The sequence below is a fragment of the Poecilia reticulata genome, linkage group LG18, assembly GCF_000633615.1.
Source record: "Poecilia reticulata strain Guanapo linkage group LG18, Guppy_female_1.0+MT, whole genome shotgun sequence".
In the NCBI taxonomy this organism is placed as follows: Eukaryota; Metazoa; Chordata; class Actinopteri; order Cyprinodontiformes; family Poeciliidae; genus Poecilia; species Poecilia reticulata.
Window position 1 is genome coordinate 1,815,153 of NC_024348.1, and position 10,926 is coordinate 1,826,078.

Here is a 10,926-nt window from a genome sequence, read left to right on the forward strand (position 1 = left end):
AAAAAAAGTTTTGATTGAGGATGAAGTACCAAAATTAATGTATTTTGCAGAACTGTAATGGAACCACTTTTTTTGCATCACCAGTCATGTGAACAATGGATGTGAATACTGGAAAAAGGACCAGAGGACAGGAAGTAGTAGAGTGGTGGTGTGGCATGTTTTTGTTTTTTTAAACCTTGAGTAAACACACTTTTTTACATGATTTTTATTTCATTTAATAAAAAAACCACAATTGCAAATGTTTTATTTTTTACATTAGCGGAATATCTACGAAGTTTTGCGCACCCTTGTTATGGAAATGCAGCTATTGTCACATGACTAAACAAATACCACTTAGATGATCCCCTGCCAAAACTTTAATTGCATCAGCCCAGTTTTACTTGCAGAACCGATATGTAAAAAAATATCGTGTATCCCTAATTTTTATGTTCACTGAAGGTCTTTAAGTTACCATTTGAATGTGGTAAGAAACCAAATGAAGGTCTATATGTAAATACCATATAAACAATTTAAGAGTATGCTTACTTAAACAGGATTTATTCTTGTGAAGTCATGGGTTGGGTTGTTTTTAACACCCGATAGAACCTGCAGCAAAAACCAACTTAAGACTTATGTAAAAACTATAAGTAGTAACATGTTTTTTTCAAGTTATTCTGCCTTTTTGTTTTTTTTACATATGGTATTGGATATATCCAATAAAGATGCAATTTATTGTAATTGACTGTCCCGATTCAAAACACTCTTTGCCAATAAAAATTACAACCGTGTAAAGAAAAAAAGTTCTTCAGATGTGTGTTTTATTTGGAAATAGTGAAATACGCAGTACTTAACACGATTTAAAGCTAAAAAAACCCAATTCCTTGTAATCAATGAATTCATAACTCGATTCACCTCCTGAAGTCATGCATATAACTCAAACAATCCAGCCAGTCCCTTAAGTGCTTTATTCCTGAAAGGAACCTATTCAAAGCAATCACCCCTGGTAGAACTTAGAAAATGTGCCAGTCAAAAGAAATGGAAGAACTTGAGATCCAAACTCGATCAGTTTTGATTACTGCACAGGTTCACTCAAAGGCCTCGTCTTAAAATCAGTCCGGGGGAAAAGGCACCCAACTAATCTTCCTTATGTTACTTCCAGATTTGTGACTTTGTTGATGATGTGCGAGCGCCTTGGCACACACTCCAGGTCAAACTTGCTCTCATAGATGGTGGGGCAGAGCTTCCAGCGGTTATTCCTATAGATCCCCAGGTAGGTGTAGACGTCTGGCTTGTAGGAGAGGGGGCATTTGACTCCCGTGGCCCGGATGAAGGAGTCCAGCCGTACCACTTCACCTTCGTCTGTGAAGTTCTGGTTATAGGCGCAGATCACCTGCTTGCCTTCCGCCTTGGGGTTGTAAGGACTCACTTTGACCAGGGAGATTTTCCCCTCTAAAGCTGCTCTGGCCACGCATTCCCACGCATGGTCCAGCTTGAAGCCAGAGGCCAAGTGCATGAGCCACTTTCCGGAGAGCACGCCGTGGTTGAGGGCCAGTTCTTTTACAGTCTGGAAGGTGACAGGCCGGGAACTGGCCAGTAGTTTGTCCCAGCTCTCCTGGAGACCAGTCACGTCACCTGTAGACGGACAGTGGTTGGGACCCAGCACGGCTATCCACCCCACGCGACTGACCCCGTTGTCCTCGTCCCCAAACCGGTACACCTGGGAGGGTCTATTGCTCTCCAGCCAGCCGTCAAACTCGGACCGGGGGGTATTTCTGGAGTCGAAAACGATCCAGGGGTCCATGTCCGCAGCCATGGCCTCGGCGGCGTAGGTCTCTGCGGAAAGGAGGGTCTCCGCCTCACCGTCCGCGGGGGCTTCCTCCTCCATGATACCGTCAAGTGTGCGCTGGAGACTGATAAACGAATCCTGAGTGGGGAGAGCAGACGCAGTTGCTGAGTGCTACAGTTTAAGTCGGTTTGTTTTACTACGCCCGTACTGCTAATTAGAATTCCACATTCCCAACAATTGCTAAATAGCAACAACGTCCAAACCAACGTTTTCTGTCCAATATAGCCCCTCTACACCCCGTCTTTTAAGGCTTAGAGAAGAAATAAACAATTACCTCTGCCCTCCTGCTGAGGCTAGCCCGCTAAGCTAGCCACTTTCGAGCATAAAAACTACTTTTTTTAGCAATTTTTAAGGAGCAGCACGGACTAACTAGTAACTTTTAAACGCAACAGGCGTTATAAAATACACACGCAGTCTGGAATTAACAAGTCATGAGACGTGGAGCATAAATGTAGTCAGTCTACCTGTTGTAGCTCACGTTGTTAGCCAGTGTGGCTCTTTTTCCGCTCCAGGGCGCAGAGATGTTGTTAAAGTTAGCTTCTGATTTGAAGCTTCAATAAAGGGACATTTCTGTATTTTAATAGGCCTGGAGTTTTGATTGCATATAATATAATATTGAAAAGGTTTGGCTTAATAAACCTTGGTCTGAATTGTTCTACAGAACCTTCACGTTTTCTCTCTTAGTAACCTCAAAATGTAATTGTCTAAAAACTCATAATTAAAACTTCCTGTAGAACTTTTATTTGTTCTTTTATGGTGGAAATAGGTTTCCAATAAAAAGCAGCAAGTCATTGTTAACTGTAATTAAAATAATAATTTCCTATTTTTTTGGCCTTTATGCAAAAAGAAGAAAGTCATAAGAAGTCCTGTTTAGTGCATGCCATGTAGAGGACTCAGTAGGCATGAAGTTAAACACTGTTGCATGGAAATTGACAGAAATTACTGCAAACAAAACGTAGAGGTGACAGCAGTACGCTGTGAAATAGTGCGAAAAATTGAGAGAAATGCAAAACTGGTGTGACAGACCTAGATATTGTAGTTTTTAAGATTTCATTAGAATCCGTCTATAATGTAGTCTATGTAATACTGAAAACAAAAAGCATTGAAGCAGTTCTCCTTTTAGTTTCACAAATTATGTTGTATTTTTGTGAATCTTTCCTCATTAAAGTTGTAACAAACCACTTTTGACTGTCAAAGCTGGTCCAAAAAAGTCTATAAATTAGCCCTTTAAGCGGATACGATTCAGATACCAACTTCAGCTTGATGACGCAGCTCTGCTGTAATAAAAATATGTCCCCTTTCTTTCTTTCTTTCTTTCTTTCTTTCTTTCTTTCTTTCTTTCTTTCTTTCTTTCAGCCAATTATCGTTAAATACTCCTTTAAAATATTTGGTCATTTTTGTGCTTCATTACAGAATAATAATAATAAAATGTGTTTTATTTTTACCGATAAATATTTTTTATTTATTAGCAGTTTCTGCACAAAAACAACAATTTCGAAAACAAATTGTGTAACGGGTTCACTACATTTCTATCATTTATAGCTACCACATCGTAATGCAGAATGTAATTTATTTTTTCAGAGAAAAATGCGGAACAAACTCTGTTTGAGGCTGACGGCGCTGAGACCCTGCGGAACCAAACTGACACGACTGACGACAACGTGCTAACAAGTTAGCCGGGACTGGAGGAGGATTGTATATGGTGTAGGCTTATAATTTCGAGCGTTTTTGTATTTTATTTTACTTTAACAACAAAGTTTATTTAATTATGCCCAGCAAAAAGAAGAAATACAACGCCAGATTCCCTCCGGTGAGTTGAAAGCTTTATTTCTACCGGCGTCAGCACTGGCTAACTTTAGCTAACAGTGAAAATGAGAAGCTATTTGTTGTAGCTAAACTTGAGGGGCTTCGGGTGTCTTTTATTGCCCAGAAAGCCCAAAAAAAAGCCAAAGAGCTAGCGGAAAGTATTTGCTAAAGTAGTCAAACTTCTTTACGGATAAGTCGTAGGTTTCTCTGAATTAAACTAACTAAACTAACTTATGTTTCATGTTTTTATCCCAAGTTAGCTTCCAGGAGTCGTTGTTTTTAGCATGTAGAGCTAACCCAGGCTGAATCTTTTAGAAATGTCATTATTTATACGTCTTCTGAGTGCATGAGGTGTCATGGTACATCCTGCACATTCTGCTTAAAATTCGTAGTAATTTATCCGCACAGTTTTCTCATTTGAACACTTTGAGTGTTTGCATGGAAATAACATCAGATCTGTCCTTCTTCCAGGCGAGGATTAAGAAGATCATGCAGACAGATGAAGAAATAGGCAAAGTGGCTGCAGCAGTTCCCGTTATAATCTGTATCCTTCTGGTTTAGGGTGTGTGTATGCGAGACATTTGATATTATGCCTCCAAACGTTTTAAGTCTACTTTAAGGTACGCTAATTGGCAGTAAATTTTCACGCCGACAGAAAACTGTTTCTCTGCTGATATTACGTGTTGTTGAATGATGAGATCTTTATTTATTTCGAACAAGTAAAATGTCAGAAAAAATAAGAAAACAAAAGAACATATAATTATAGTTAAGCATAAGAAAAAAGACAAATCTATATCGTAAATATTATACAACTGTATATATTACACACATTTGATTATACAGATTTGCACATTGGAGTGTAGTTTGGTTACTCATGTTACAATTTCTACTTTTTCCAAATTATATACATGCACAAAATTTATCATTATGGAGTCTGCATTATTTTTACTGTCTTCATCCTCCTGTATGATAATCCATTCATACAGCTACATTCATATTTAGCAAAACAACCAAAAGCAAAAAAAAAATTCTGTTCTGTATTTTTTAATTTACAATCAAGAAATAAAAAAGTCACCCTTTTTTGTTTGTGTTGCTTTTTGAATTGGATACAAAAAAATTGCATATTTTTCAAATTTAGTCCCGGTTAAAGAAATGGAATAAATTACTTTTTATTCATATTATTTTCACCTCACTTGTTATGTTAAGGTTATGCCTTCAAAACACATTCGGCTTTTAAAATATTTTTCCGAACGGCATGATGGGTTGCTTTGTTTTATTGTTTTTAACTCAAATATAAAATAGTGCAAACATGATGTGCTTTAACTCGATCAGAGTAATATCTGGTGAATTATTTCCGGGTCACGTAAAACCCAAGCAGTGAAATATTAATCTCAAATTTTAACTTAAATTAAAAATATGAAAAACAAATAAAAAAAATTTTTTTTTTGCATGAATGAATTCAAAAACCTTCTACAAAAACCACGGATTGGGACCTGCAACGGTTTATTTTCCTGAAGCAAAGCCTCAGCGAGAGCTCTGGAGCTTTTCCTGGAATCGCTGCTGACGAAGGCCTGCCAGGTCACCCAGTCGAGGAACGCCAAAACCATGACGACGTCGCACCTGTGAGTTACTGCGTTCGGAACAGGTTTACTATAGATTTTAAAGGCTAGTGCTTTTTCTTTTTTAAAGCCTGTTGCATCTGTTTTTGGCAGGAAGCAGTGCATCGAGCTGGAGCAGCAGTTTGACTTCCTCAAAGACCTGGTGGCGACGGTGCCGGACATGCAGGGCGAGGGCGAGGAGAACCACACCGAGGCTGGAGGAGAAAAAGTCCCACGCAGGTAGTCCAGGGAGCCAACGCTCTGACAGGGTTAGGGAAGTACAATAGAGTCAAAAACCATTCATTCATGAATAAAAAATAAATAAAAAATTGCGCCCCCTCATGGTGTTAGCATGTTATCTGTTACTTTAGTTCTGATTTCTTCTTTTTTGTCTGTTATTTTTTTGATTAAGGACAATTATTTCCTCTGGTTTTGCTGTTGGACAGTTGTAATGTGTAACCATAGCAACAATGTTTTTTTCTTTCCTTCCTTCCTTTTAATTTACAATTGGGAACAGTTCATTCCCTGAACTATGACCCCATTTGTTAGCATGTCATGACTGTCATACAGAAACCGTCTTCGGTTAGGGGCCTCTTCTGATTCGTTGCGACACTGACTGCTACTTTAGACCCTTTCTTCCCACAGCATGGTCATTCATAATGGCTCTATGAAGATACTTGGTTGATATGAGCTACGACATCTTTTTAATTTATATTTCGGATTAAAAAAAGTATTTTTGGATTGGATTTAATTAAATATCAGCATAATATGTTAAATATGTCTTACATTTGTTGTTAAACTTGATTCGTTGACATTTTTCCACAAAGCAACTCTGACAGAGTTTGAAATAAGATTAAATACACTTTAAATATGGCTTTGGTTATGTTTTTTTTTTAACTGCAAATGTAAACATTTTCTGACTTTATGTTGTGACGTAACTTCTCTTTAATAAGCAAGTGTTTGTTGTTTTAGAGTACCAAAGTAGTTCTTTACTGAGGTCACAAACTGAAACCTGAACTGTTTGGAAAAAGTTCCTGGAAGCAGCACCTACCTTAACTTCTCCTTACAAAATCTATTTATTTATTCTTTTTTTTTTTTTTTTTTGTAATTTTTTTTAGGGGACGAAAGCCAGGATCAGGTCGCAAGAACGGGGGAGCCGGCTCCAAAGGCAAAGACAAGAAGCTTTCTGGAACAGAGTCGGAGCAAGAGGTAGGAGATAATTTACACAGTGATGCTTTGGGAAAAAAACTCACACACTTTTGTGTTTTTGTGTCGGTGAAAACAGGAAGATTCTGAAGACAGTGAGACGTACGGGGACGACGACGACGGTTCCCAGTCAAGCACAAACCAGCAGGCTACATCCATGTTCCACAGGTGAGGAGACGAAGACGCCATGCGTCTGAAAGCTAGTCTCTCCGACAGCCCAGAGCGGCTGGAAAAGGTAGAGACGAGTGACCAGACGGAACAAAATGGAGGCTGAATGATTGAACCGCTTTCAGGTGAAGTAATTAGGTGCTTAAATTAAAAGCACTTTAAACTAAAGTGCTTTTAATTTAACATTTTTTCTATGTTTAGAGAGGATTTATTAAGCTTGAAGCAGAGCTAATGTCAGGTCTCTGGGGCTACTAAAAGCCCTCCATTAGAATTATGAATTTGGACGTGCAGGGTTAGATCATTTCAGAAGTTTTTAAAGTGACGTTATAATCCCAAACCACTAGAGGGTGCTGTTTTCCCACTGGAATCGGAAGAAAAAATATTTCTGAGTTTAGACATGGGGATCTTCTTTTCTATAATGATGCTCTCATATTTGAACTATCCACATCCTATGCAAATGTTTTCATACCTCTTGAACATTTCCATATTTGATTCGTACAAGATATAATTTTGCTTGATTTAATTTTGCTGTAAAGAGTCTTGATATGAGCTCTATATTATTATTTAGGGGCAGGTGTTACACAGAACACAATCCAGACAGTTGTGGGGGGATGATGAGAAATCAAAATTGTTATTGCGATAAGAAATTTATCACGATAAATGATAAGCGATACGACAAATGCCCACCCCTTTTAATATTATTATAACCATAAGGTTTTATACGTTTCTTAGCATGTTATGTTAAGGAATTTAGAACTGTACATTTTTCTATATTTATATATAGTGCAGCATGCATTTTTATGTACCTTCTTTGACTTTTATACTGCTAATATAAAGAGTTTGGAACGGCCCTCAGTGGCCTATCTCATACATTTTCTGCTTGTGCTCCCTCCCCTTCCCAGCTCAAACCCCACCTCCCAGTTCGGGAACACGGGCAACATGGTGACAGCAGCCAATCCGGCTCCGGCCCAGGGCACCATGGCGTTCGCCCCTCATCCCTCCATGGTGAGCGTCGCTCTGCCCCCCCCAGCGCCTGCGCCGCACAAAAACGAGGAGGACGACGACGACGATGAAGACTATGACTCTTAGCTACCTCCCTGCCCTCCCCACCAACATCCTCTCTTTATCTCTCACACACACACACATGCAAACACACACACAAACCCAGCATTATTTCCAGATGAAGTTGGCCCCCTGGTGGCTGCTGCAGCAGTGAAGAAGAGGACTCTTCATCTTCATCGCAGCCCGCTGACAGAAGAAAGCTGTAAGAGACAAAACCTTGTTGTACATTAGGTGTTTTAATTTTTTTAAAAAGCTTTTATTTTAATGTAGAGATGGGGGGGATTGTTTTTTAAGCTAGCTCTTTGCTGTTTAGATTTTTTTTTTTTTTTTTGTCTCGACTAGTATAACACGGTGAGCCACAGCAGACAGGATAGGTGTGGTTTATTTCACCTCACAGCCTTGTTTCTTTTTGTGCTTTTTTTTTTTTTTTTTCAAAATTTCTCTGCATAATAAAAACAAATGCAATTCCTCCGACCCAAAGAAAAAAATCAACTTTTTAAAGCTCAAGCTGATGGCGAGCCCAGGTGAATTCTGAAGCGTGTATTTGATGTCGTCTTTCAGCCGAGTGCTAAGATGCCAGCTGCATCTTTCTAGTCGTGCCTGATCTCAATCGACAGAAAAGCAGGTGAATTTTTTATTTATTTTTTCCTACCACGTGTTTGCAACCTGCTGTTTGCTTTCGTTTCAAATTTAGTCTCTACTTTAAACTCAAAATTGATTTCAACCACATCAGCAGGGGGTAAAGATTTTGATCTGAGTGTGTTTTTATTATTTCACTTAACCATAAATTTGTTTGCCTGTAAAATACACAAGTATTGGACCATGTTTTTTTTTTTTTTTTCTGGCCACACCCTCCAACGTTTGCTCCTCTGTCTTTAACATTCGTTTTTCCTTCTTTCAGATTCTTTATTTTAAACAAACGCAGAGGTGGAACTCCCATTTACACGGCGAGCTTGTTATAAAATGGTTGCGAGACAGTTTACTCTGTATTGTAAACTTTTAATGTTCTTTTTATTTTGTATGGGTGAAATAAAGTTCACATTTAAATAAAAAAAAATGGACAGCACTTGTGGTTTCTTCGTTGTTGTGAAAAGAAAAAAAACAAACAAGTTCACGTTACGTTCTGCTTAAATGTTGAAGTTTATTTATTTATTTTTTTTATTCAACTGCATAAAAAGTTTTCATAAATGTTCCTCCTGAGTCGTACGCTAGAGAATCGGGACACCAACAACCTGAACCTGCTCCTCCTTAAATTGTTGTCGTATAGTTTAAAAGTTCAGATAATTTTCCCATGTTAGCAGTGAAAATAATCTGCCAATGGAACAAATACTTTTTTTATAAGCATCAAGCAATTATTGACTGTAAACAAGCACCTATATCTCGCTTAAAACTTACTTGTAAGTTATTTTTGTCTTATTTCAAGTTCACCCGGATGTTTGTACTACAAACTATAGACCAAAACTACTTTGTTAAACTTTTTGCAGTGTAGGATCAAGTTATGTTCCAAGAGAAACTTCTTCTACCAATCCTTTGTGTTGATCCGTGTATTTCCATTTTCCAGTGTGATGGAGCAAAACGTGCAAAATAGTTACAATTTTTGGAACTCGTGGCATGGTTGTTTAAAATTTGTTTTTATATTAATATAACAACATGCAAAAAAAATGCAGGCAGATATATTTAGTTAGGACTATCAGCTGGGGCGTCCATCTTTAGAAATGGCTGTTTGGTTCACCGGCTGGAAGTGGAAAATTGAAACCCTGTGGCATCTTTTGGCAGAGTCGTCAAACTGCTTCCTCCTTCATTTCCCCGTTTCACAACCGCAAATCACATGATTTGTAATCCCTTGGCTCGGTTTTTGTGCCTCCCTTTTTTTGGGGGGGGTTTTGTTTTTTTTGTTTTTGATGTTGCCGCCTCCCTGAATTTTGCAACGCGTAAAGGTTCCCATGGAAGCGGCTTCACGTTCCGTGACTCACGCGGCCCTCTGGAAGACAATGCCTAGCATTTATCAGCAGCCTCTCCTCCTTGGGTATTTGAATCAGATTATGTGCAAGACAGCACAGGTTGGGAGGAGAGCTGCTATGTTGGTCGTCACCTTTGGAGCATCAGGGGGGTGGGTGGAGGGGGGGGGGGCTCCCGCTTTGCCCCTCGGAGCGTCTTCAACCCATTTCCTCTTCCCACTGCCATATTTGTTTGGTTAACCCCGAGCTTTTTACCACCCAACCAAAGAGGCGACTTGGATCTGGTGCCGCAAAAACAACTGCATCCTTCCTGCGCAAGAGTTGACTCAGCGGACTGGGAGGAAGGTGGAGCCTCTTTTGTGTGTGTGTGTGTGTGTGTGTGTGTGTGTGTGTGTGTGTGTGTGTGTGTGTGTGTGTGTGTGTGTGTGTGGTACGGAGGAGGGTGGGATCGGAGTTTGGGTGGTTGACTTTAGGATTGGTGTTCAGACAAAGAGCAGTACGGGGGAGGGAAGGGAAGGCGAGCCAGCAGAAGGAAGCGCACTGTTTCCACACAGCAGCCAACAGGGGCCAAAGGTGGCCCCTCTGATTCTCATCCGCTCCCATCAAGCTACTGTCTTCTAGGCTGTCTGCACTTTTTTAAAAACAAGAGGAAATGTGAGGGAGGAAAAAACGAAAAAGAAATTCCGTAATGTTTTGGCTTGAATCAAATGCACCTTGTGCTTCAGCTCTGAACAATACGATGGCCTGATTTAACGTGTATTTTATTGTTTTAAACGTCGTGTCTGTTTGTTGCTCTGTTTGATTGTTTGCTAAAATGATATGAACGAACTTGCATGAAAACTTAAAAGTTGATATGGCCATAAATGAATTATGGTCATATCATAATTCACAAGACGTGTTCCACATTTAACTTTGTAGTTTTTTATATGTATGTGCTTAATTAAAGTTTCTGGATAAAAATAGTGCTATGAAATGTTTCCCTTCTGGGTTTATATTCCTTTTTATCAAATTGTAATGTTTTAAAGGGGCAGTATTATGTGAAATCAACTTTTGAGTTTTACGTCATGTTATTCTCACATCAAGAACATACCTGGAGTGTTGCGTTTAGTCTTTCATGCATGTTTGAGAAATTCTTTAATCACCATAGCAACCATTCAGCTGTGCAAAAACACCTTGTTGGACCTAGCCCCGCCTTCAAGGACAAAGCTCCTCCTCTGAGCTGCAGTTTCTAAGCTTCCACCTCACTAAGCCTCCATCTGCCTCCCTCTGCCGCAACTCCTTCAGACTAGCCAGCAGCAATTAG

General features: G+C 39.3%; 2 protein-coding genes across 3 annotated transcripts; one reads left to right on the plus strand and one right to left on the minus strand.

The window, feature by feature from the left end:
- Window positions 1–925: 925 nt before the first annotated feature.
- On the minus strand, window positions 926–2,474 carry lg18h11orf68 (linkage group 18 C11orf68 homolog). Of its 2 annotated transcripts, none has more exons than XM_017310584.1 (2): window positions 2,290–2,474; window positions 926–1,903 (listed from the first exon to the last, which is right to left on the minus strand). In XM_017310584.1, exon 2 carries the CDS (start codon window positions 1,862–1,864, stop codon window positions 1,124–1,126), a length of 741 nt encoding a protein of 246 aa, XP_017166073.1. In that variant the 5' UTR covers window positions 1,865–1,903; window positions 2,290–2,474; the 3' UTR covers window positions 926–1,123. The 2 variants fall into 2 exon arrangements, with proteins under 2 accessions (XP_017166073.1, XP_008433276.1); XM_008435054.2 differs by lacking the exon at window positions 2,290–2,474 and adding an exon at window positions 2,100–2,281.
- An 889-nt stretch (window positions 2,475–3,363) lies between these two features.
- On the plus strand, window positions 3,364–8,731 carry drap1 (DR1-associated protein 1 (negative cofactor 2 alpha)). Its single transcript, XM_008435053.2, has 7 exons — window positions 3,364–3,635; window positions 4,103–4,175; window positions 5,160–5,253; window positions 5,344–5,469; window positions 6,348–6,438; window positions 6,515–6,603; window positions 7,506–8,731. The coding sequence occupies exons 1-7, from the start codon at window positions 3,594–3,596 to the stop codon at window positions 7,690–7,692; spliced, it is 702 nt and encodes a 233-aa protein (XP_008433275.1). The 5' UTR covers window positions 3,364–3,593; the 3' UTR covers window positions 7,693–8,731.
- Window positions 8,732–10,926: the final 2,195 nt, after the last annotated feature.

What these genes read in the sequence shown, in the direction of transcription:
- lg18h11orf68 (XM_017310584.1), bottom strand. Translation starts at nt 1,864, where the DNA reads ATGGAGGAGGAAGCCCCCGCGGACGGTGAGGCGGAGACCCTCCTTTCC.
- drap1 (XM_008435053.2), top strand. Translation starts at nt 3,594, where the DNA reads ATGCCCAGCAAAAAGAAGAAATACAACGCCAGATTCCCTCCG. An exon ending in ACAACGCCAGATTCCCTCCG is followed by an intron (nt 3,636 to 4,102) that starts GTGAGTTGAAAG and finishes TCCTTCTTCCAG; the next exon opens with GCGAGGATTAAGAAGATCAT. An exon ending in GCTACATCCATGTTCCACAG is followed by an intron (nt 6,604 to 7,505) that starts GTGAGGAGACGA and finishes TCCCCTTCCCAG; the next exon opens with CTCAAACCCCACCTCCCAGT.